Source organism: Vidua chalybeata, chromosome 2 (genome assembly GCF_026979565.1).
Source record: "Vidua chalybeata isolate OUT-0048 chromosome 2, bVidCha1 merged haplotype, whole genome shotgun sequence".
NCBI lineage: Eukaryota > Metazoa > Chordata > Aves > Passeriformes > Viduidae > Vidua > Vidua chalybeata.
The window spans coordinates 93734575-93762057 of NC_071531.1; the positions used below are offsets into that span (position 1 = coordinate 93734575).

The 27483-nt window shown below is 40.6% G+C and overlaps 1 protein-coding gene across 1 annotated transcript in view; it reads left to right on the forward strand.

Annotated features, from left to right (window-relative positions):
• Positions 1–760: 760 nt before the first annotated feature.
• KL (klotho) overlaps positions 761–27483 on the forward strand; it is a 44938-nt gene continuing 18215 nt past the window's right edge. The window contains exon 1 of the mRNA XM_053935170.1: positions 761–1507. Coding sequence (XP_053791145.1) covers positions 764–1507 — 744 coding nt within the window. The 5' untranslated portion in view covers positions 761–763. The remainder of the gene's footprint in view (positions 1508–27483) is intronic.

Sequence of the window (27483 nt, forward strand, 5' to 3'; positions counted from 1 at the left end):
CGGGGAGCAGGCGGGAGGAGTGAGTGTATGATGTCCTTGGACAACGAGTTCTCTGCAACTGCTGCTACATGAGAGATCGCAGGTGCGATGTGTCTTGCTAAAGTACCACGACGGAAACACTGAGAGAAGGGAAAAGCGTTTTTATTTCCTCGCCTTTCCCTCAGCCCCGCCCCGCCCCTTGATCGCTCCCCCCGTCTCGGTCCGGCGCAGGGGCCACTGCCCCACGGACTCCCCGACGGTGGCACTTCAGTGGGGCATGGGAAGATGCTACGCTCATCCCCTCAGAGGGGACGGATCCGGCCGTCGAGTCTCTCCGCGGGCTCTTCCGATGGGAAGAAAGGCGGCAGGGCAGCGGCGAGGGTCCCACTTCCGAGGGGACAATGTAGTCGCAGCGAGGTGCGGGCACCCGGCGGGGCGGGAGAAGGGCTGCGGCACCCCGCCTGCCGCCCGCGGACCGGGATCTTTCCCTTTGAGGGGCCGTGGGGGTTCCCACGGGCACCCAGGGGGCGACAGGGTCCACGTCTCCCCGAGGAGCCCACGCCCCGCTTCCCCGCTTTCCTCCCCGCCCGTCCCGTCTCACGCCCTGGCTCCCGCTCCCGGCGGCAGCTCTCCCCGATGGAACTGGCTGGGAATGATGCAGGCGGCAGCTCCGAGGTAATTATTAACGGCCGTGCCCACCAGGGCGGGAAGGCGGGGGCGCAAGGTGAGATAAAATGGGGCGGCGGGGAGGAGGGAGCTGTCGTCGCGGAGCCCCGCCGGGAGCATGGCCCTCGCCGCGTCCCTGCTGCCACTGCTGCTGCTGTTGGGGCGGCCGGGGCTGGCGGCGCCGGGGCAGGGCGCGGGCACCTGGTCCCGCTTCGCCCGGCTGCCCTACCCGCAGGACCAGCTCTTCCTCCACGACACCTTCCCCGACGGCTTCCTCTGGGGCGCGGGCAGCGCCGCCTACCAGACAGAGGGCGGCTGGCGCCAGGGCGGCAAGGGCGCGTCCGTCTGGGACACCTTCGTTCACCGTCCGGCCACGCCGCCGGGGGCCGCCCCGCCGGGGCCCGTGGGCGGTGACGTGGCCAGCGACAGCTACAACAACCTGTTCCGCGACGTCGAGGGGCTGCGGCGCCTGGGGGTCTCGCACTACCGCTTCTCGCTGTCCTGGGCCCGGCTGCTGCCCAACGGGACGGCGCCGCCCAACCCCGCCGGGCTGGCGCACTACGGGCGGCTGCTGGCCCGCCTGCGGGAGCTGGGCGTCGAGCCCGTGGTCACCCTCTACCACTGGGACCTGCCGCAGGCCCTGCAGGACTCCTTCGGCGGCTGGGCCAGCCCCGTCCTGCCCCGGCTCTTCCGCGACTACGCCGAGCTGTGCTTCCGGCACTTCGGCGGGCAGGTGCGCTACTGGCTGACCATGGACAACCCCTACGTGGTGGCCTGGCACGGCTACGGCACGGGGCGGCTGCCGCCCGGCGTTCGGGGAGGCCCGCGCCTGGGCTACCTGGCGGCCCACCACCTGCTCCAGGTAAATGGCAGCTCCTCGGCCTTGCCAAGGTGCCGGGGCGCAGGCCCAGCTCAGCCCGCCCCACTGGCACACCTGTCCCCTGGTCCGACACTGGCATGGAACACGAGTGCATGTGCCCGACAGCAGATCTATGGGCAGAGGAGGCAAAGGTGGTGTAAGGCAGGAGCTTTGCGACTGAGCTGGTGGAGTGTTAAAGAGTTCTGTTTTGCAGAACTGTCCGCTTCTGCCCGCAGCAGTTCAGTTGCCATTCTAGGTGGGTGAGGGTCTGCAGTCCCTGGACTGTGCCACTCCAATGCTGCCTTTCTAAGCTGGAAATGCTTAATATGACTGTAAAGGGAATTTGCGTATTTGATAAAAAAGGCTTACTGAATTAATGGAGATGGTAGAGGTGGCCAATATGTCGTGCGGAGACATTTTCTTGACAAAGTAAGATTTTTTTTTTTTTTTGAGTGTGAGCACTTTTTGGGTAAAGACACCCTTAATTCCCCAGTTAGTCTTGTAAGTGGCACAAGTAGTTTTGTATACGTCATTTTTATTCTGTGTACTATATAGTGTAATTGTAGTATTTGCTGGGAGCAACCCATGGGTATTTTCTGAGAGAATTAAGCAGAAGTGTGTATCCTTCCAATGACAGCAGAAAGGATTCCTAACTGGAATGGGGTGGTCATTTAGGCATGATCTCTTGTACTTTAATATACATTTACATTTCTGCTAATATTTGTCTGCTTAGCACACACTTTCTGGTAGGAGTTATATCCTAATAAGCATAGTGTATTAGATGTGGGCATGAAGAAAACATTCAACGCATGCCTTATTTGACCTTTTTTCCACTTTCCTGTGTTACTTCTGCATTCTGTAATGCTACAAATAAGTCAAAGGGGAAATAGAGATGGAGAAAATGTGGGTAAAATTTCAAGTTAATTTCCTTGTTCTGAAAACTTTAAGCTCTTCATGTAGTTACCATGGTGTGTACTTGGCCATGTTTCATGCTTGAGTATATCCTGCATCACCATAGTATTAGAGTCCCTCATAATCTCAAGCATGTGCTTTTTCTCATAAAAGCTCTGTGAAGGAAGATACTTTTCTATTTAATAATTAGAAACTGAGGCACAATCTTGGCCACACCATGTCAAAAGTGTAATTAAACCAGGAAGGTCTACCAATACTTTCTTTAGTGACAGAACCATACTATTTTGTTTTGTCCCAGTGACTGTCAGTCAGGATTTGCACATTAGTGAACATTTCTTTTTATGTGCAGTGGAAGACAGCAAGATACCACTTTTTTTCCCCCCACAAGTTATGAAAGAGGAAACAAAGATGCAGTTAAGAGCCAAGGTGGTCACAAGTTGTCAGTCCTTTTCCTGGTGTGTGATCTTTGTAGCTTATTGGTCAGTTACATTATACTTCCAGCTCTTCTACAAACCATATCCCCAGATCTCAAATCACCTGCAGAGAAAATCAGGGACATACATTTTGTGTAGAGGACCTTACATCCCTGACTTCTCCAGGTAAGAGTCTTCATGGAGGCAGAGGTAGCGCCTAGCTCTTCAGCACAGAGAAGTGAACAGCTTTCATCTGTTTCTCCTTCTCCTTTATACTTCTCTGTAGCATATTAATATTAGACCGTTCAACTTGTGCAAGCAGTGAAGTAGGAGGAAGCTAAATAGTATGGCTTCCAAAGCCTAATATCACTAGAGAAAGTATATGCATTTGTGTAAGAAAAGATTATGTTCTACCGCTGATGGTAAAGAGACAATTACATTTCACATGGAAATTAAATTCTTACATAGGTCTAGAGTGATTGACTTTGCAACTTGAATGTTGTTCTTTAATTCGTGTCTGTGGGTTGTATAATTTTGTAGGTGAGTTTGCTCATTTTTTGAGACCGCACATGTCTTTGGTTTGTATCAGAAGAGTGCACAGCAGCGCTGCTTTATCACATGAGCTGCAGGATGTGTGCAGCACTGGACAGTGTTGCTGGGAGATAGTCCTCTTAGACCCACTGCAAAAGACGTGGCTGAATCCTCTCATGCAAAGAAAACCCCCTTTCATTGTCTAACCTTTTCCTCCTTTATGTCATAAGATCTGGTCCCTGATTTCTCTATCCTTTTTCCTTCTCTTTGCCATTCATGTATTTTATTTTTTTCCAGGGAAATTGAATTTGCAGAACATGTTTGGTCTTTTTTTGACGTTAGAATTTGTTGTCATAATTGTTTCTCAGCAAATGTACAGACTAGCTCTTAATATGCATGACTGACTTTTTTCCCCCTTATTTACAATATGCAGGTAAAGCTGATGCCTCCTATTTTATTTTACTGGATTCTAATTCTGTTAAAAAGCAAAATAATTTCCTTTAAGTTCTTTAAAATTCAACAGATATAAATGTGGATTTGGGGCTTTGTTTTTCTGAGCGACTTATTTATTATCTGAAGGTATAATCAAATCAGCGTTTGATTCAATTGAGGTTGTTCAATTCAGAGCTGGTAAAAACAGGGCAATGAAGTTTGATTTAAGTGATGATGTTTGAATTCAACTTGAATGGATTTCATCATATTGTACTGAATTCTTTAATTGCCACTTATTTTTCTGAACTTCCTTAAGTGAGTCATAACAGATGCTAAATTGACAGAGACACTTTTTTATAGACAGAACCAAATAAAAATAGTGTAAAAAACTTGTAAGGAAAAGTGATTTTATTAATGCATCTTTGGTGTATTCTTGAGGGACGTTCATCAGTATTCAGTGAAACTTTCACCCTTTTATAGTATTTCCACTGACGCTTGTCGCTTTTGAGATGTCTAAGCCCTTCAAATGTGGTAAGAAATGGAGGAAGCTGTTCATGTTTATTCACAAAATAAATGGTATAGATCAAGTATATTTCATAAAAGCTGGCATTCTCTCAAGTCAACAGCCAGAAAATGTAATGCCAGCAATCTGTCATGTAAATGATGCATCTCTTTTCTCCAAATAGGAGTTGAGAGAGGTCAGTGTATTATGTTCTGGTTTTTGCAAATGCCTTCTTTTCATTAATGGTTCACAGTATGTTGTCTGAGTTGAACATACTTGGATTTACTCAATATAAACAGCATTTGCAGAAACAGAAGAACACATCGTTTCCCCGAAGAAGTGAGTGGAACTGCTGCCTGGAAACCAGTCACATAGCAACAGACTGATTTCTATTCCAAAACTCTTTCCAAAACAGAAGGTAAGTACTCTTTTGTTGACCTTCAGTGCTAAACCTAATGAAGTATCAGTAATTTCAGCCTAGGAGAGTGGTCTTTTCTTGGTGTGTATTGTTTCTTTCAAAATTGAGACAGCCCTCAAACTTTCACTCAGTGCAAATGGAATGATTTGGGATTTTCCTGAAAGTAATACAGCTCATCACAGTTGTGAAGGCATACCTAATTTTTAGAACAAAGGAGGACTACTGCTAAGTAATGGTATTTTTTTCATATTCTTGCTTTCTTAAGGCATAATTCAAAGAAGAACAAAGAAATTTATTTTTACCTGGGTTTGAGAATTAGTTGGATGGTGTATGTTTACACTAGTGATTATTCTACTCATTAATAATTTGAATCAGGTTTCTTTCAAATACCAGATTTGACAAAGAAGTGCAGTCAAACCGTGGTGCAAGTTCAGGTCTGATGCTGCAGTTTTCTGTGCCAGTAGCTGCCAAAAGTTAGGCTATGTTCTCAAATTATATTAAAAGCTATAGCAAGTTGTTTTTAAGCTTTAATAATGAAAACAAAAAATGCAGTGAGTTTCATTTTAAAATGTGATAAACAGAGGAGTTTGGGTTTCAAGAATACTTGTTTTATTAAACTTAGCTCCAAAGATAGATTACATAACTGCTTTTGCCATTCCTACCTGATTCCATACATGTTTGCAAAAGGATTGTTGTTTTCAAATATTCCATTGTAACAAACATTGTTACAAAAACAAAAATCCATTGTAAAAAAATGTTAGCTATTACAGGAAATCTTACCAAAACTCAACAGGCAGGACCTGGAAAGATCACACTGAAGTGACTGAAATGGAATGGAAGCAGAATTTGTTTGTTCTCTGTGTGGAAGAAAACCAGGTCAAGCCTATACGTATGTTAAGGTTTAGTGCTTGGTAGTTGTGGCTGTATAGCTGTGAATCTCAGTACATTCAATTGGCAGCTGCAAATCTGTGTTTACATGTCTCATTTTTAAGTGCCACCTGCCTGATTTCTAATTGTTGTAGCTGTTGCTGGAGGCATCTAGGTGTTGATATTTCTGTTTCCTGTCCAAGGTAGTCTAGTATGCTTCCTTTTTAAATAGCAGTTGTTCATGTTGGGCAGGGCTCTGCTCAGTGGTGGGACGATAATGACTGCTGGTTAACAGCAGTTTGATGCAGATAGGGGCATTTAGATTGGCAACATATAATTAGTATCTGGTAAAATCTCGCTCGGTGCATGAGTTTAAAGCTCCTTGATACTGTTACATTTTACATTAATAAAGCCTCATAAGGTGTGAGATATTCTTTGTTCTTCCCTTCAACCTCTCTCCTCAAGCAGAAGAGATTCTGTATTTGTTGTAGTTTTAGGGATTCCAAAATGAAGTTCGTGGTAGGACTCATGTGACTCTGTTTTCCTTTGTTACAAGCTTTTCCGGTTTCCATTTCACCTTGTTTCTATGGTCGGTTTCCAGTACTTAAAGGTAGTTGATGGACATAATTCCTAGCTGTACTTGGGACCTGGGAAATAAAGCTAGTGAAACATCTCTTGTAGTTCAAGATAGTTCACAATTTTTTAGTGCCTGCATTTCCCTTCTGACTGAAAGCTAGGAGCTCTTAGAGCTTTCTTCCTGTTATAGGTCTGGTAGAAACCGCTGTTCTGCATCCAGCAGGTTGGAAGTGCAGAGATGTCCTTCCTTTTGGAAATGTTGTCTTCTGCAAAGAAGAAATGCTCTGTCATGTAAGAGGAGGTTGTTTCAGTCATAATGTACCCATCTTCTCAAAGGTCAAATTCTGATTTCTCTTGCTTTGGTTGAAATTGTGCTTACCTTAGGTTTGTTCCTCACACTTACCAATTCTTTCTTTAACAGCATCTTCTTCCCAATGTGCTCTGGGGAACAAAGTGTTTTTCCCTCCATCTTTCAACCAGTTAGAAGCAGTGAATATGTCAATACAGCTGCTGGCAATGTTGGCAAGCAGTGACCATTAGGACAGGATGTAGGCATTTAGAGGCATTTAGTTTTGATTATTTTGGTTACTGTGATGCATATCCTTCTAAGTTTGGGAGAAACAGGAAAGAGCAGATGTGTATGCAGACACATCTTTAGTTTGCTTAACTTCAGTTGAAGAGTCCTGTGGCTTTCAGTTAGTAATTGACAGAGTTCAAAGGCAGTTTGATTATCCTTGCAAATGAGTGTGTGATTTGTGTGTTTGGTTGTTGCTGATGAACATATAAAATGCTGAACTTAATCTGAAAGTCCAGGGCCAGTTTTGGCAAAGTTTTAAAAAAGCCAAGAAGCCAGCAATCAAAGGAGTCTGCTTGTAGAGACTTGTAGGTAAAGAAATGTCCACAGGAGAATTTCTTCTATTTTTTTTTTCCCAAGATGGTAAAAATAAAGAGGAAATTACAAGGACATGCTTCTGAAGAAGTAGAGGGGGTGACCTGTGCATACAAGGATGAGGCCTGGTTGAATGGGGCTTTAGGCGACCTGGTATACTGTAAAGTATCCCCCCTGCCCACAGCTTTGGGGTTGGAACTAGGATGACTTTTAAGTCCTTTCCAACTCAAGATATTCTATGATTTTATGACAGGTTTTAGCAATTAAAGGATATGTGTTACCAGTTTTAAATATTAAATAAAAACTACTCATGCTTGCATATTTTCTTGCCAAAGTATATAGAAAAATATCATAGTCAAATCTGTGATTTTAGATTAAATCAGGAGAATGGAATAGAAGAATATGGTTGTAGACAAAATCTTAGGATCCTTATGAAATTACTGAAATGAGCATTGGACAGATCTCTCAAGGAGAAGGTGACTTATTGGATATGACCATGAAAGAAGAGACTGGCTTCTGGAGAACAACTGAATTATTTCATATGAAAGAAAATTTGTCAGCAGAAGGAGAAGGTGAGTTGTCAAGAGGAAAGAATACATACAAAAGGAGAAAGGGATAACTGGCCATGGCAAGAGACTGGAGCCTTTGGTAAAATGGGATGAGTAGAAGATTAATGATCTTAAAGAAGGGAAGGAATTAGACTCATACTGTTGCTCTCTGTAAATACTCCTAGACATAAATATTAATGACAGGAAGAAAATTGAGGATTAAAAACCATATGCATACACACACAAAAGGATATAAATACAGTTAGATTGACTCTTAGAAGTCATGGATAGCTTTGGAAGAAAGCTGCTGGAATGGCCTTTCAGTATTAATGGTAGGAACAAAAATCTTATAAGACAGTGCAGTTTGGGAAAATTGACTTGGTGCCTTTGGTGGCAGTGGAGGTGACAGTAGCAGTAAATATGATATCTTCCTCTTTGCTTTGCAAAATTCTTAACAGAATGATATAAGGCATGGGCTAAATCTAAGAACATCATTAAATGTAAAGAACAAAATGCAGTCTATAGTAACAGTAAACAGTTTGTTTAGTCGATCATTGATGGCAGCTTCTGGCTTGCTGTAGCTTCAGCTCTAATCTGAGAGCACAAAACTCTCATAAGAAGCCTGGACTGTTAAGTTTGTGGTGTGTATGCCTGGAGATTTGTCAGGGAGGGATCTTTGAGATGCACACTGAAATAAGTTCCTTCTTCTTCGAGAATATCTGGATTTGGCCACATTGACGCCCATTTGTGTTGTGTCATCTTTATGTATGTTTAGTTTGAGAAGAGATAGACTTTTGTATTATGAAAACTTGAAAAAGTTTAAAGCTTAATGTTGTTTTGATTCTAAAAAAACCCCAACTCATATTCTAAATTCTCCCAGTTACTGAAATCTTTACAGATGCTGTTTACAACAGTTGATACAGGAACTGAGAGACTGGGGCCACAGGTGGTTCCAGTGCCATCTGACAGCTGGATCTCTGTGACATCTGCATGCTGGAAAGCACAGGGGCTTTTACCCATCTCAGGATCTGGTCAGCCTGGGGCTGAAAGGCTGGGGAATGCTGCAAGACACCCTGCAACACAATCTTCAGCAATGTGGGGAGCTGACAGGGGGCCATGCATATTGCCAGGGGACTGTCACTTCAGTCTGCACATGATCAGTTTGTTACTTGCACATTAGCTCTCATGCTGACAGGTAAGATTCGATTTTTGTTTTCAGTCACAACTCTAAAGACAGCTGAATGGTTCAAAATTGGCTGGGAGAGACTATCCTATGGAAGTGTCTTGCAATTTTGTGAGTCCAAAAGTCAACCCAAGGTATCCTTTTGTAGGTTTATCAGCTTAATGATCTTACTAAAGGCTAGAAAATGTTTGTACCATTAGGATTATATTTTAAAAGATATTTGCTTTACAGTTGAGAAGACAGTAGCATCTGTTTTGATCCTGCTCCTAGGAAACACTTGAAATGGTCACATGGGGGAAGGGGACAGACTTGTAGCTGCTGGTCGCACATTCTGGTAAGAGTTCACAGGGGTTTTCCAATGCCTTTTCTCAGTCAGCTTTTTTCTTGTTCTCTTGAATATGTAGTAGCTCCACTGGATCAGTTGTTTTTCAGAGCTGAGGGCAAAGTTTACTCAGTTTGTTTGTTTAACTTCCAGCATTTTAAGAAATGAAATAATTTTTTGCTGCAGGCATGGAACTGTTGAACATAGTTATTGATTAATTAGTCTAATTATGGTTCCTTAGATATATATGGAAATGGTAGAATTATGCAGCATGTATTTTCTTTTGAGAAAGTAGGTTGGAAAAATATTGGATTGTCAGCTCGGTGATTTTTTTTAATGAAAATTAATTTTGTAAGTAAGAACAAGTTGCTTAAAATCAATTGAACAAATCTAACCTTATGGTTGAAAAGAAGTTTCAGCTGACACCTGGCTGTACAGTGGTGACACCTTTGACATGCTCTTTGTAACACACTTATTTAATTCCTCATTTGTTTTCCTGTCACAATACAGTGTTAACTTGGGTACAAATGATGCTTGCAGAGAGAGCAATCACCACACCAGAATGTCCATGACCAGTTATGTAGGCCCCCAGGAGGCAAAATCCAGGCCAAAAAGAGTTGTAACAAAACATGGGGTGATAGGAAAGAGGAGTATTGGGAAAACAGATAACACATGAGGGTCTGGTGAGATGTGGGGGTGACTGGCCAAGAGTAGGAATGCACGAGTTGGGTTTATGAGAAAATACTCCATTTTCATGTGTGTATTTAGCATTAAAAATTAAACTCAGCGTGAAATGAGATTGCCTGGAGTCCTCAAGGATGAGTTGTTTGTTCCCTGTTTAATTTTTTTAAATAAATGTCATGTGAATTATTTTGAGGAAGCTGACTGGTGGTTTATGGAAATAACAGACCGTGCTTCGCAAGGATAGGGACTGCTTCAAAGTCTGTCTTGGCTTATGGTGTCCACTTGCTGTCCTCTCACTGCCACCAGCACTGTGAGCGGGGGACACTGTAAGTAGCCTGCTAAAGAAGAGAGGGATGATACATTAGATCTGGGTTTCTCAAAGGAGCTTAAGGAAAATAAGTGAAAATTGATTTTTCCCTTTAGCTTTTTGGGGAACAGTGTCATTTTCAAATAGTTAAGTAAATTAACAAACTGAACAGATGTATTCCTCTTATCTTGAGGAAAACGTGCATTCCCATATTCAATCAGCATCTCTGCGTATGAAATGCAAGACCTTGGAAATACACTGAAGGAGCTCTTGAGCTCACTTTACCATTGTACTTCCCTTGCCAGCTATGAACATGTCTCTTGTTTTGAGAGAAGAGAATATTGGGGTATTTCACACAGGGAACAGAGCTGCAGGAATATGATTCAGGTGAAGTTTTGCATCTTAATTATATGCTTCGTGGAAAAAACAATCCCTTTTTCTTCATACCCCCCGTTATATCAGTTAGCTCGTTCCAATCTTCCTAATACCTCCCAAATTCACAAGTAATATAATGTCATTACAGCAAGTCAGAAAGATCTAAAACCTTTAAAATTGGAATTTGCTGATTCATTGAAACTAAAATATTTGAGAGACTTCAGTTTTCCAGAAAAAGTTGTGAACTAGGGGAAATAAAAATCAGTAATTTTATTTTGCTGTAGAAATTTTTGGTTTTCCATTTTAATATGATGCTGAAAAAAAAAATTTGATGCAATGAGTCAGTCAGTCATTTCACACTCTGCGTTCTGTATTCTTTCACTGGATGAGTGCCCACTGCTTCAAATTGGGTCAGTTTACGCTTGTGAAATTGCTGTCTAACCTGCTGCAATATGACTGACTTATTGAAGCTGGAGATTGATGCTTTTTATTCTTTGATGAAAGAAATAAAATGGAGCTGTCAGGACAGAATTCTTGCACTGTAGAGGTTACTCAGTGTCTCATATTTGTAACTGGGCTGCTTGTGCCACTTTTGTTTGAAACTGTAATTATTCAGTCATTTATCCAGCTCCTCTTTCCTATTTCTGGTAAAAAGAAAAGCGGTACTTGAAGGAGGCAGTTGCTTAAAAGGGGGGAAAATTCTAATAAAAGCAGCATCAATTTGGCACAGTCATTCTGATTCTGAGTATTAGAACCAGCAAACTGTAACACAGGGAAGTTCTGAAATAGCCTTTTTCCATAGCTCAGCTTAGGATAATGAAATAGAGACTACTTCAAAATTGGTTGGTGGTGAAATGCTTACAGAAAGAGTATTGTAGGAGTAAGCCATGAAAGGCAGGAGCCCTAAATAACACCAAGTCAGATCTCACTTTACCCAAGCTGGACTCTTCTGGTGAGTAATGTTTCTTCTATTACTGTTAATTTGGAATAGGTCTGTAGAAACCAGAGCGGGTGAGCATTGGTCTGGATTAGATAGTGATGCCGGCCTGTGGGAGCTGCTTTTGTTGACTTCTGGTCAGGAAAGAATTTAAATTGTCAAGGAACAGTGCAGTTTTTTGTTAGGCCTCTTTTTTCCCTTTCTCTGTGCTGTGGCCAGGTTCCCAAGCTTCCACTGAAAAAATTCTTTTACCTAAATAATTTGCCTTCTGTTGCAAGGGTTTGGGATTGTGGTAATACCTTTGCTTTTCCTGGTTTATTCCTGTGGCTTGCTATGACATCTGGAGCATTTGGCATGGGTTGTTAAATATCTTAGAACTGGCTTTTTAGCTCATAATTCTATGAACATAGGACAACAGAATCATGGGATGGTTTGTATTGGAAGGAGCTGTAAAGATCATCTAGTTCCAAACCCCCTGCCATGATGTGACATCCCACACTTAAGGGGGAGGGAGCACCCAAGGTCATGGATGCTCATGCTAGAAAAGGAATGAGAACAATCAGAGGGTCCACAGCAGCTTATCTTCTAGACTTGTGCAGATGAGAAGGGACACCTTCTGCCAGATCAGGTTGCTCAAAGCCCTGCTCAGCCTGACCTTGGTCAAAGGAATGGCACATCCAAAACTTTTCTGGGCAGCCTGTTCCACTGCCTCACCACTTTTGAATTTCTCCTGAATATGTGATCTTCATCTTCCCTCTTTCAGGTTAAAGCCATTCCCCTTGTCTAATGCTCTTGTGAAAAGTCCCTCTCCAGCTTTCCTGTAGGTCCCCTGTAAGCAGTGGAAGGTGCTATGAAGGGAGCCTTGGCTTCTCCCAGAGGGAGCATATAATAGCCATTATTGTGTAGTGTTTGGGGCTACAGGCTTGCTACAGTATTGCAGACAACTAAGCTTGGTGATTCCTGTATCTCTTATTTTTTGCTTTGGAAGTGTTCACTTTGAGCGAGTGCTCCTGGGAGATATGTTTGTAGGGATGAAGTGAGTGTGAAAGACTGAACTACAAAGAGAGCGAGGATTAAGGAAGGGTCAAATGTACACTGGAGCAACACATTCCCAATATAGGAAAGGACCTGGAGGGTCTGGAAGGACCTGTGTGATATTAGCATTTTGTAGACCCAAGATTGCACAGAAATGTCTGAGTGAGCTATTTGAGTGTCTAGGGGCAAAAAGTTATACTGGGAGGTATACAGAGACAAGGCAGTTAATTGGTGTGTGAAAAACAGAGTAATTTATCAAAATAAAGTGTTAACTGTCAGGGAGGGAGGCTTGCTGCGACACAAACATTGACATTGGACATAGAATAGAAACAGTAGCAATGACAAGCTGCCAGGCAGAGTTAATTTTTTTTTTGTTACATAATGAAGCAGTTCCAGATTTTTGAGTGACTGGTGCAAGCAGCTGAAGATTTTTCTCTGAAGCACCGTGTTCTGGAACTACTTCAGTGATGATGAGATGGGCTGGACACCTGCTGTAGTTAACTCTTCTGTTTTTCTTGTACAAGTGTAAGAAAATAGTACATTCTCAGTCCCCACATTATGTTTCCAGTAAGATTAATTATCGAGCCCACCCCTGCATAATTCACAATTGTTTTGTGCAGTAACTATGCAGAAGGTTTGGAAGCACCATCCTAGACCATCAGGGCAAAGGTTTGAAAGCACCAGCTCAGAGCATTCTGTGTTGCAAAATCTTCAAAGACTAGAATACATAGAGAAGACATATATATATATATATATATATATATGTATGTATATAAGCAGTGGGTGTCATTCTGAAATGTGGCCAATGAAAGCACTGCAGTTCTGCACCAGAGGAATGACACTGCTGATGTAAATGCTGAAAAAAAAATGTACATTATTGCAACCATAGCATAACATGGTAGTTTGGATACAGCTGAATACCTGTTCTAAGTGAAAAAAAATCTTTTGTTTTGACTATGAAATGGATGGTTTAACTGAAGAGTAGTCTGGCAGAAATGCAAGTTTTTTGTTTTTTTTTTTTTTTTTTTCAGCTTGTGTCATCCAGATTGAAAGCACAGGACAATATGCAAGGAAGACCAGACTGCCTAATCAAGGCTGGATATGGCCCATACAGAATGATCTGTTTTGGTGCCAGTTGGCCACCAGCTCTCCAGCCAGGTTTCATGGGGCTCATAGGAGAGCTGGGTGGAGATCAGAGCCTGCAGAATCTCTGCACTCATCTTTGTGTATCCTGTACAGCATTGAAATAATTGCTGGGTACAGCTGGGACAGTCTTCAACCTGTAAAGATTATCAATAGCAAATGGTACTTGCCCAACGGCTGAAAAAACAATGTTAAAGTACCTGGAGTTCACCACTACAGCTGTCAGTAGCAGGATATTTTGCTACTTTGAGTGAGGCTGTAGTATGGAAAATTACTCCAGTCCCACAGTTTCAAAGTGTCATCGTGCTGATCTTCCAGGCAGTGTTTGCATCAGCTCTGAGACACAGTTTGGCATCTGCTTGGCCTTGCAATAGCCAGCTTTCCAGTAACCATTATGAAATATTGTTTAGCATAAAGATACTTCTTTTAAAGTGGTTTGGCAGCATTCCCAGTGATCCCAGAGGGAAGAGCAGCTAGAACTTGTTCTCCAGCTCTAAGGCAGCTGTCCACTGGGCTGACCAGGGTGGAGCTGTATGTACTTTGGCTGTGCGCCACAACTGGCGAGTAAAGACATGGACTACGTTGTCCTTGGCTCCCTGCAATCCTTTTGCATAGGGCTATGTAATGTGAAGTGATGAACCAGCAGCTCCAGGGTTGTGCAGCGGCTCTGTGAGGGCTTGTGATGGTTGGATGGAGAGGGAGGAGTGCAATGCATGGGCTTTGCTATTAGATGCAGAAGAGCCATCTCCCTTGAAGATTGTGGAAGTAAATGCAGGGGATAGCAATCACGCTTGAGCTAATTTTAGGATGTGTTCACCAGAGAAACCTACATTTGAGCTTGCCACCCTAGGTTCCTTTACCAGGTAATGGACAGTAGTGAGCATGGTATCTCTTGTTCTATGACCAAAAATACAATAATTTTCCCATTTCTATCTGTGCAGTATAGGTAAACCTGTGGTGGCAAACTCAAGCCCAGACTTTTTGTAGACAGACTTGCACCTTTAGTCTAATTAGTGTGGAGAGATTCAGTAGATGACAGAGGAGGGAGTACTGAGGGGCTAGTTCAAGAATTTGCTTGAGGTGCTTTCAGTTCCTGTGACTTCTCAGAGAATGAGCTCTGACATATAATCTGGATCAAATGCAAATTTTGCCTGAGTCTCCCCTATTTCATGCATGTGGCATCTCCTGCATATCTGTCGGGAAGACCTGTATCACATACTCTCCCCTGGTTTTCCTGGGCAGGGAGCTGAGTCTTTCTTCTGACCCAGGAAAGCAGCTGATGTTCCCCCCTGCAAGTGTGGTCAGTAGCATGTGTTTGGTCCTGTAAAGCCAGAGCAGGCAAAGAGCCATAGTGTCCCATGTAAGATGTCATGGACATTGAGTAGCTCCATCCTGCAACTCTTCATTCCTTTTTCCAGTCATCTGCTGCTGACCCACTGTGGCTGCTGGAGGCATTTTGTGGTTTTTTCCCAAAATATAAAGAGGGCAGTCCTTGCAAAATATTGTTTAAAACATAAAGAAAAAAAAGAACCCCAAAAACAAACAAACAAGAAACCCTTTAAAATTACAGTCTTTTTACCAGTAGTTGGAACCAATATGCAAATGTAAACATATACTAGATGCCACAATCTCCTTCTGTCTGGAAACAGATGTCTCTCCTTTAGGAGCCCCATTATTTTCTGCAAGGGCGTTACTTAGCCCCACATCAAGTAATGGAATTTAGTTACATAGTTTACTAGCTATGCTGAGGAGAAAATTTAAAAATGTGCATCCAGTCTTAAGAATAAATAAAACCTCATTATTGCAAAACAAAACATAGATATCTTCCAGTCACCTAAGAAAAAAAACAACAGCACAAGGAAAGACATACAGCCATTAGGTAGTGGGGAAAAAGAGAGTTAAAAAAAATTGTACTTCCAAAATGCTTTTTGTCAGATCTGTCAAGAAAACTGATCATGTTGAGCACTGGGATTCATAGACAGGAAAGGTTAATGAGGGTGAGGATTAGATAAATGTTGGTAACTGCAGGTGCAATGAACATAAAATGCTATGAATTTACAGTACTGAAGTCAAGCCAGGCCCATCTGATAGCTTTCTGTGATAACTGATTGTCTGGAAAAAGAAAATATGATAAACGTAATCAATCTGTATTTTCAGTAAGACCCCTGAAATGGTGGCACATGGAGAGTTACTGTTTCAGTGGAGAAGGAGGAGAATGTTCAGCAGCAGCTAGGAAATAGCTAAAGTAAATGTCATAGTGAGTTGTGCTGAAAGTAGAAGCATCAGTCTCAAAGGGCATTTCACAGCTGAACTTCTTAATGTATTTTAACTCCCATGCCTTGGCACAGGCTAGGATTGCACTACTTAGAGCATGAGCTAAAATTGAGGAAACAGTGCCAGTGCAAAGGATAATCAAAATAATAAACAGATGGAACAGAAAGACTCAATTTTTTTTTTTTTTTGGTAAGAAGAGAACTTGCTGATCACAGCATGACTATCAGATGCGAATATAATCCAACTGTGACAAAGACACATTTGTTTCTAGTCTGTATCAGGTGATTTTTCCAGCAGAGATGAGGAATTGCCTTACTAGAATATGACTTATTTACCGGAGCAAGAACACTAGGAGAGGATATACTTTGTCTATAAATAGATCAGTGGTAAAAAAGAGTGAAGGAAAATAACTAAGTGCAGGGAAAGTTTTGCTGCAAGAACAAGTGTTTGGACTGAGCATGAATAAATTCAACCTGAAAGTCAGCGGAAAAAGAATACCATTTGTGAAGTGTGATTCTATAGTCATCTTCCAGAGAGAGTAGTATGAACAAAATACCTAGCCTATGTTAAAGTAAATCTGGATCAGGTTATAAATAGGATTTTGTCATATATTGCCCATAGAAGCACTGTATGGGATCTGATACCCTTGAGGGTCTTCCTAATTTTATAATCCAGTTTTCCTAATTCCTGGCAGATAGTAGACACAGGATTATAAATATGGTAATGAATTTTTTTTTAGTAAGATATTTTTTGTATTTCTGTTAAAATTCCCTGCAAGTCCAAATTTTTCTAACATGGTAATATCACTTATCATTGTCTCCTCTTTACTGTATCATTTAAAAAAGCATTTGCAGTGTCTTACTCAGAGTGTTTCATGCTTTTATGTGACATCCATTGTTGGGTCCACAACGAAAATACCATCTTGTAGGAACTAAGGAAGATTGACAATTAACAGGACTAACTCCTGGTCTGCAGTAGATTGGGCTTGTGAAAGGCCTCTGCTTTCATTCCTACTTTTCTCCTGCAGCACAGTTACACCTGCAAGGAGGTATTATGGAGGCAATACTCTCAGAATAGCAATAACCTCTATGTATGTATCTATATATAAAGTATATACATATATATAAAGTATACCAAATATGTCCAGTGACTCATTTGATAATAAACATCTAATGCATCTTATGTACTTGACTATAAATCATATCCCAATATTCTTATTTTATGTTAAAAATTACGTACATAAAATCCCTGATGTTTCTTCAGTATTTCCAACATCTCTGCTTTCTTCCTTCTCAGTAGTATGAGGAAAGTGGGTTTTGACTGCTATAGGTGGAACCTTGCTTTTTTCCAGATGCTCATTTCTAGAGAGATTATTTTTCCTCCCAGTAAGGCAGTAAGGACTTGTGTATGTGTCTCTTGGAGAGTATCTTAGCTCTTTTCTAAGAGTGTTCCTGTATAAAAGAGTTTCCAGTGAAAAAGTTCAGTTAATGCAATGCAATTTCTTCGACTTAGTCCCCTCCTTCCTTCCTGCCATTCTTACTCCCTTCCTGCTTTCCTCTCGTCTCAGCAAAGACACCTGGCTCTTCAAGCCCTTCACTCTAATTCGGGCCAACAATTTGCTTTTCAGTAGTGTTTGGGCAGCTAGTTAATTGCTGCACTGCCCCCTGCTCTGCTTTCTCTAGCATCATTGATTGAACCATGATTCCATGTAAACTGTATAACCTGTGAATTTCTTAATATCTAAAGTGTCATCCTGATTTAATGCCTGATTTAATGTATCTTGTCTTAGACCCATTTTTTCAATATCCTTTGTACTACGTACTCATTGAAGGTTGTGTTGGCATAGCTGTGGCTACTGAAAGCCTTTGTCTCTAGGATAAAACAGCGGGCCAGCTCTCACTGCACCATATGGGATCTCTCCAAGTCCAAGATTATTTTCCTATTTGATTTTGATAAAAAATACTAATTTCTGTACTATGGTTCATAGCCTGAAATAGTTTGGGTTGGTTTTGGATAAAGTTAATCTGGAAGCTGCTCTGTAGGAGCACGCCTGGTGTAATCTAGCTGTCCATCACCTTCTGGTCCATGGGTTACTGTAGATATTGGGTCCCTAGTTCTGCTGTTTGCTAAAGTACATGTAGGTACTGTGTCTGGAAATTCACTGGCTACATATTGTATTAGTGGTACACTTAATCTCCTTTTCCATCTAACAAGCCTGGAGTATCTCTAAGTCATCTGATTGCTTACATGAGCTTGGTCTGGTCTAAAAATTAAAGAGGGTATTTAAAAAAGAGGGTATTTAAAAAAAAAATTGAGGCCCTGGATTTACTGTCCTTCTGCATTTAAGCCTGAACTGTCGCTGTTCATTCTGTTGTCTGAGAGTGGGGCTGTAACAAACACTGACCTCTTTTACAAAAACCTCTGTGGCTCTGGAAGTGTTTCAATGGATGTCTTCACAGAAATCTGTTGGAATTTTTTGCTCTTCCTGCATAACTCTTTGGTCAGTTTACTTAGAACCAAAGCATCTATACAAATTCTTTCCTTTGAACTGCCTTTCTTTAAAACAGGCAATATTTAAATGACAGGTATCTGTCTCATGATTAGATATTGACCTAATTTCCACATTGTACATGGCCTCCTGAAAACTGCTGAGATACCTGCTCTCATGGTAACTATGAAGCAGAGCCGTGCTACTTTCTAGAGTTTCTGTACCTTGACAAAGGAGGATGAATGATGCTGCTACAAGATTTATGTGATCTCACATTTCTATTGTTCTAGTGTGGTTTGATATTAAAACTGGGATTTCTCCCAGAATGTTTTCTTTAAATAATTGAAAATATTATTTTATTTTGGTATAGTATATATACATGCTGCAGTATACTGGCAGAATTTCCATGGTTATACAGAAATAAAGGCCAACTTAGACAAATTGCTTAAAAAATGTACCTGAAGCTCTGAGTTAATTGATAAGTTAAGGTTTCAATGTGTCCTTATATTTTTGTATCTATATTTAAAATAGCTGGGGAGTGAAAAAGTATTTAGTCATATCTGAAATCAGTAGGAATGAAAATAGGTAGATATGTATGCATTTCATTTTTTATATTCATAGTGCAGTGATGATTCTCAATTTATGTATACAAGTGTCTTGTCATCACTGGCTTTATACTTTGTTCTAGAGCAATTTAAAGTTTAGTATTGCACTTGGATGTAGTAGACAAAAGATTAAATTTGTTGGTTTCCCCTTGTGCCCATTCCTTCAACTGAGTAATTTTTTTTTTTTAACAGTGTTAGTGTTAGCCAAAGGGAAGAGAATATTTTGTTGGTTTCTTATGTAAAGAAACCCCAATATCAAAGAGAGACACCTGCTTTATCTCGAAAAAACAATGAGAACAGTGCAGTATCAGGGGGCACTGAAATATGTTAAGTTGCACTTCAAAAAACAACATGTGCTAGGCCCCCAGGAGTGCTCATGGTGCTGCTAGAGTAAAGTCTAAACTTTCAATGTGCTAAGTATGTTTAAAATTTATCGAGTTGACAGAATATTTATGAATACGTCAGTCTGTTAATGTGATGTTAATTCTGGTTAGAAAGTGTCTAGTACTGTGGTGGTGAGAGCACAGAGGCTGAAACAAGGATTGCTGAAAAAGAGTAGCTAATTAGCATTTTCAACTATGTATCAACCAGCGCACCCCCTTTTCTGTGTGGCTTAGACTAAGCAGTCACTCTAACAACATACCTCCGTTTCCTTTGCTATATTCTAGCTTCTTTTAAAATTTATTTTATTTCTCTTAAGGACTGGATAAAAGCAGCTTTAGGTGTTTCACTGTGATTTTTTTCTTCATTGCAACAGCTGAGATTGCAGTACATTGATGTAGTAAACCCCCCTATCCTATATTGCTTAATATAAAAGTATGGGATATGGATTGAAAAAAGAAACAACTGTAGCTGGTATTTTTTTATAAATTTTTAACATTCAGGATCTTATCAACAACATTTAAACATCTACTCACTGTTACGTCATCCAGACAAGTTAGATTCTTTGTATTCAAACAGGTGAAACAGTTTAATTTCAACAGGTAATCAACAATATGAAGATTTTGTTCATAAAGCAAGAATTAGATATTTAATTTTAAATACTTTTAGTTTGATGTAGTTATCTGTTCTACAAGAATCCAGCTTTTTCTAGAAATGGTGATTCTTATTCTGTTTGCTGGCTACAAGAGTAAAGCAGGGGAACTTTTATGTGCACAGTTTTGAGTTAACACTCATCTCTGCAGTAAAGCAATTTTATATCTACCATTAAACATGTGTTTAGAAACAGACATAAAGGGACTTATTCATACCTCAAAAGTGTATTTTCATGGTTTCAGCATGCTTTGGATGAGGTTCTAAATGCATTTCCTAAATCAAAGGAGGTATAAATTGAATCCAGTTTAATCTGTGACTGCAGTATAGTCAAAAGCTTGTAGAAAAAACTGGATAAATACATATAAATCATCCTTGCTGCTGAAGAAATGCAAAGATTCAGGAGTTTGTTTCCAGTCTAAAACTGGGTGCCCCATTTTGTCTTCTGTCTCTTGATACATGTTGTTGCTCTAATTTAAAAAACTGGTACCCCAAGAGTTTCACTTCTCCCAGTGAATCATTTTCTTGCCCTTGCACTGGAATTTCTCTTTCCTCTTCTGATATTTGATAGGAATAGGTGCTCTTTATCTTGTTGGTGGCTGCTGAGGAGTGTAGTGATTCCTCAAAATAAATATGTCTGACTAAAGTCTGTTTCCTCCAGTGACTGTGTCCCCACTGACAAGATGTGAGTTTGCTGAGTAACCAGCTTGAATTCCTCCTATCGTTTTCCAGATCTTTCTTTCATAGCCTAGCTTAGTGGAAGCAATAACATTAAGGAAGAATTACAGCTAATAATAACCACTGTATTAATTAAAGCTTGACAGTTAGCCCTGTGGTTCACTGTGCTGGTGCAAAGACGGACAGACCGCTGAGATATCCTGACCACAAATTACGAGTCATTCAGTTCTGCTTGACTTGTCCATCTGCAGGGTCCTATGATTAATCTTGTCAGCCTTTCAGGGATTGGTGCTGGTTTAAAACTTCTGGAGTGAAGAAGTCTTACTTAGATCTTCTTGGTTTTCCTGAATCCTTCCAGAATTTCGATTCATTCTTATATATAGTTCAAGATTATATGTCCTTCTCACTGTCAGAACTTCATGCATTCACAAGGCTACCTCTTTAGAAGCCACTAGGATGAAAGAAGTGGCACATATAATAAATGTGTACCATTTGAGATGCCTAGAGTATCTTGTCTTGCCTCCAGTTGCCAATCCAAAAGACACAGGTTTTTCAGAGGTCATATGTTGTGCAGATATCTTGATAATCCAGAACATCCCAAAAGGTACTGGGATGGCTCTCTTTGAGCAACTGAATCTTAGGTCACACATGGACATTAACTCTTCTGACTACTAATGCCATTTGTCAGGGTTGGGAGCTGCTTTCTTCTTCATAGGGGTGGGATTCAGTGGCTGGAGGACAGGTACCTGCTGTCATTTGTGTTGTGGAATTCTCATATTTGCACTGGCTCACAAGTTTGACAGAGATCTGCAGATGACCCATACTCTTTTGTAGCAGCAGGCCCTGGTTAGGCAGGTTCTCTGTGGGATCTGAGTTGACACAAAAGCTACTCCAAAAGTTAATTTACTGTACATTTTCAGTGAGTTTGCAATTGAGCATTCCTTTTAAAAGTGTATAGTTGAAATCACACACTTCAGTCATTTCTGTTACATGTGCCCAAGCCAGAACATTTCAGGCAGGTTACACACAGTGAGATAAGCCTGTAGTGGTTGCTTTTTATCAAGTATGCATAGAAACACAGCTGGATCTGACAGAAACAGTTGCAGACTGACTGGAAAAAGAAGGAAGAATTGCATATTCACATCTAGTCAAATTGTAATCTGAACAGCTTTCTGAAAATTGAAAAGTGGTACCTTCAATTTATATTGCTTATCCTGATGTGCTGCTTTCTACATCCATCTAGAGGGCTGAATAGGACATTCCATCTTATTCCATAGCGTGTTGTCATTGATGCATAGTTCTCATCTCAGAATGGTTAAATTTAGTGGCCAAGCTTATAGCAGAGTAAGCACAGATTATCATGTAAGTGACTGAACTAGGTTTGGGCATGAACAATCCAAATGTTTGGTTTAAAAAGAATTTTGCAGCAATTGCTTCTAGCAAGTCTCCTTCATTCTAGTTTTCATTTGCCTATATTATAGCACAGAGCTCTGTTCTAATATATTGATTCCATATATGATGACTAAATTTGCAATTCCTATGACAACTATGTTGAGCTAAATGCCTTCATATTACTCATTGGTACCCTCCACTGATGGAGACACTTCCACTTCCTTTACTGTTGATGTCCACTGGTTGTTTCTTTCTCACATAGGAATTTAAAATAGGAAAAGCCAACCACCATCACATTTATCTGGAAATACATTCTGAAGCCATTTGATGTACCTGGGCACTGCAGTATTGGTCTGTTGTGAAACTGATCAAGGATCTTTCATTTTATATTTGCAGCCATGGAACTGATATCTTTGAGTGCTGAAAAGAAAGAGGGTCTAGTTTACCTCCTAGAAACATTTCTTGTAATACACATTAAATAATTCTTTAGCAGTTGCTTAATATCCTCTCCCAGAGGGAGCTACCTTTCTCCTGCTCTAGCCTCTTTGAAGTGATGACTCTTGTGAATAAATTGGATGAGATCCCCATGATATGCTCTGGAGACCACCTATTCTTGTAGTTCACTCTTCTGCTGAGCCCACAGTGTTCATGCACTTACATGTGCTGAGCTTGGTAACTGCACCTTTCACCCACTCTGTAGTTTCTGAGTCACTGCATTAAGTCTCCCAGAAGCACCATGTGCTCATTTTGTACAGTGAACTGACTGACTTCCTTTGGTTTTCCAATAACACAACCTCTACTGCTTCTGGAGAAGGTAACAAAGTGCAAATGAAGTGGCCATGCTGGAACATCATCCCCAGTGTGGCTACTTATGCCAGCCTTTTTGAATGCTGCTGAGGTCAGGTTTTGTCCTGATCTCCACTACCATTCCTGCACCTTCTTTAAAAACTTGGTTAAAGGCTTAATCATATCTGCAAACACCGATACAGAATCCTGGGGAAGAATAAAACTCGCAAAAGATTGCAAATTTATGTGAACTTGCAGAGCAAGGAGCTTCTTATTAATTTTTCTCATTCATTTCTAAGGTCATTAGTCTATTCCTAAATATTTTTCTCTTTAGTGTACCACTTGACCTGTTCATCAGTTCACTTAGAAGTGAACAGCTCCAAAGTTATGGCTTATATTTGTATAATTCACTCTTTCAGTGGTGTTTGAGTCTGACTGTAGGTTAATACATCATCTGTTCGTGAAATTACATGGATTTGATCAGCCTCTGATAAATGTTTCCATGCTTGGTTGATATGAATATTGCATAAAGCTAGAGCACAGTGAAATCCAGGGGCAGTCGATACTTCTAGAATGGTTTTGCTGCCCTGCAAATGTAGGGGGAAATCATTGCCCTCATAACAAAATCCCAAAGACAGCATATGCTAAATCTGTTCTGCCAGACTGGCATTTTTTTCCTACAACAGGTGTGGTTTATGGTGTAACAGAATTAATTGCTCAAAATCCAACCATTACCCAGTAAATCCTGCTGTCTGCTTTTATGATAGGCCAGATTGGAGCATCGGAAATGCGTCATCTTCATGCAATTATTTGTTACTCCAGTAAGCTTTTTTCTGTGGTTTGGGGATATTTTTACTGCTTCTGTGGTTGATGGTCTGGACTCAAACACTTTGCCATACTCTTGCAGTCTAATTTCTTTTGAGACTGATTAGGGAAATGCCTCTACCTATTCATCTCTAGTTGAACTTCTGGAGCTTTTAGGGCAGCAGATTCATGCACCTCTGTCAGCCTTTCCCAACTCTATGAACACGGACTTTCCAAATCCAGTATAATTTGATGTTCTTGTAATAATAGCATGACAGGGATTTCTTTCTGTCTGTCTTTTGGGAGCCTTAAGTCGCACTCAAAACGTTCCAGTACCTCTCCAGAAGCAGTAGTGTCAATTTATTTTTAATCTACTGATGTGGCCAAGATAAGATTCAGGGTTAATTATTAACACCAGAGCATCTATTCTGGGTTCTTTAAATGCAGGGATGGTGGTAATGAGTAACCTGGTTTCTGTATCCTATAATATTCCTGCCAAACTGTAGGAATTTCTTCCAGGCCGGGTTTTTGGTTTAGCTAGTTAGATTACGTCCAGCAAGCTAAAATCTTTTTGTCACTTCCTTATCTGTCAGGTACACATATTGATGATGGACTTTAATCTTATGTGTTTACCTCTTTTCGCTTGCTAAGAAAATTTTTCTTTCTAATACACTATCTTGTTTGTTTAGCTTCTGCTAACCACTCAGATTTTCAAAGCAGTTTTCTTCACGTGCTTCCACTAAACCATCAGAAGTACATTATTTCTTCCTATGAAAAACCTGGCTTAGCAAATTTAGAGAGGTGTGTTGAGGGGCCGAATATGAACAGATAAGTATTTGGTTTCCCTATATGCATCTACCAGAAAATCAGGTGATGCATCAAACAGACGTGCTTGACATTAGGCACCTCTTCCAGAATTTTTACCCTTAAAGGTATTGGCAACATTTGCTTTTTATGTTTATTTAGTTATTTTGATTCTGCATTTAACCAAAAGTAGTTTCTTTTTTTTAAGACTGATGTCACTAAAGATTATGTGTGCTACTTTGGTTGTTCTCCTCACTATTGCTTTGGAGGGCAACAATCTTCTCCTTTGGCTTCTGCCTTAGCACAAGGAAAGTTGTGAATCCTGGGGCTTTGGCTTCTAAAGCTGTGTTCTGTAGTTTGAGAGCTTCTGTGGGCAGTCGTCTTCTTCATCCTCTGCTGGTATTTACTCTTTCCATCCAGTTTGTACAAACCTTTGTGAAATCACATGTTTGAAGTCTTAATGGATGCCTTCTCCTTGACAGTACTATTGCAAAGACTGGGAGTTTCAGGTTTTAGCATTCATTTACTCTCAGTGATCTGACTGGGCATTGCTTTATCACTTTTATATATTCTATCAGTGTTTTGATGTATCAGTTTTATGTGAGTTTTATGAGAATTTTATATGCTTACCATTTTTGCTCACTGCTGATTCTAGCATCATTCTTTCCAACCAGAATGCGGCTTAAAATCCACTAGTGTTCCATTATTTTTCCTGGCTCATGATGTATTCAGTTGTAACTGTTACCATCATTCCCATTATGAGTTTCTCCAAAGTCATGGTGATCTTTTTTATCCTCCTTGTTCACGTGTCTGACAAATACCAGCTCCTGCAAAGTGCTGTTGTCTTTGTTTGTGCTCTTTACTTCAGCTTGGGCAGTTCTGTGTGCTTGCTTTTCTGGATTACAATTAAGTTCTTCATGTGTTTTACCTTTTATCTATATTTTGTGCATTGGAGTATCATCATGATGATTGGAGCCTGGCCTGTCTTCCAAGAGGTTCATGTTTTGGTAGAGGACTTTGCAGGTCATTCTCAGTACTGGAGCTTTTGTATGTTTATGTATCTCCAGCAGGCCTGAAGCAATTTTGATGGCAATGATTTTATCTTGGTTTTCCCCTAAATACTGCCTGAGCACTGTGTCCCAGATTTCAAGTCTTTTATCAGTGACTATTTTAGTTCAATACTGCACAATTGTCTCTAAATCACTCAAGAGTACTGCTTTGTACTTTTATCTTCTTTTTGTACTCTGTTTAAGAATCTCTCATATCTTTAATATTCACATGGGTCACAACATTCCTTGAACTATTTTGGTGCAGTTCCGTAATTAATCTTTTCTGTCAGAGGTAAAGGAAAATGATTAAACACATCAAGTGTCTCAGAAGCACTTGTTGTCAGAAATAAAGCTATTTTTATCTTGTCTTCCATTGCTCCACAAAGTCAAATGCTGCTTAATTCTTTTCCAGATGACCTTTATATTTTCAGAGACTGTTTGTATCTCGTGAGACTTGAAACTGCTTTTCCAGCCCACTTGTGTCTTGTTGCTTTAGTTTATTTGGACAGGATGTCGACTTCAGTGGTTGTGCCAGCCTGTGGTGAGTGGAGTGCAACAGGTACTTTTTCATCTCACTTACTCGTCTGGGCATTAAAAATGGCTTCAGTGAGTTGTGGCCCAGAGGTGTCCCTGCCTGCACTGCATGAGGAGTGCTTCAGATGCAGGTGATGGCAAAAGTGGGATGAGTGGAGTCCCTGCCAAAGGGTGTGTCCTGTGTTTGCACAGCCTCCAGTGGTGCCGATGGGGTTTGCAGAGTGCTCTGTGCAGTCCAGCTGCCTTCTCTCTGGCTGCCATGCCACAGGGTGCTGGTCCAGTGGGTGGCCTTTCAAAGCAAGGTGAGCCTGAGAGAGGTTTAACTCAGGGCTTGTGCCATGACATCTTTGCTTTCTGTACTTCAAAGGAGAAGTTTCCTGCAGCAGCCACCTGACACAGTGGGATCAAGGGGTTTTGGTTTCTTTCCATCATGCTGTGGTCACTGTGTCTCCCTGCTGCATATCTAACTCTGATAATGTTCATTGTGGCTGTGCATACAGTGTGTGAAAGTAAAATACTTCCAAGACTTTCATCTGCTCTAAAATTCGATAGCAAAGTGTAAAAATAACTCTTACTGGCTTTCTTATCTTTCAGGTTGGTTTTTTTCCCCTTCTGTTAATATTTTTGGAGTACCTGCAATGCATCCTGATGCCTGTGGCTTAGCTTCATGCTTTCAGGCTGCCTTCTCTCTTTTATTCTCATGATAGCAAATCTCTGTTTTGCTTATGATGAGAAAAATGGTATTCTATCTAGCCACTGTGACTTCAGAAAAATATGTAATGCTTTTTTGGGTTGTTTTTTTTTTTTTTGTAGACCTATCACATTAAACAGAGGCACTTTTTCTGGTGTTAATACTGATCTACAACTTGGGGTATCTGGTTTAATTTGTCTTTTTCTGTGCATATTTTAATATCTCTCTTTCCAATTCTTAAAATGGGAATGGTATTGCTTTGTGCCTAATGTGTGGCTGCCATAAATTCATTCATGTTCATGTTCCAGTGACCAGCACAGTGTAAAAAACAGTGGCTAATGGTTATTGAGCAAGGAAGTGGAACAAAGGGTGTAGTTCAGACATGTGGTCAATACTTAGAGCTGTAATTCTAGCAAATTTTACATGGAGTGCTTGTAGACTGAAAAAAAGTTCATTTGGTGTTCTATGTACCATTTACATAGCCTAATTCTATTACAAGGTTGTTGACATTGGTCAAAAATACTAAATTATTTGAAATTATCATCTGTGATAATGTTTGCTAACAGATTGTAGAAGTAAAACTGGAACACTACATATTTGGGAAGGAATAATTGGGGAAAACTGAGTAACTATATAACTATACATAAAAAAGTCCTGTGCTGCATATATGAAGATGTTATTTTACTAGTTTTGAAATATGGGAAAATCCATAAGCAATTTCTACATACCTGCATCTGTTACTCAGTATTAAGAATATAGTTTGATTGT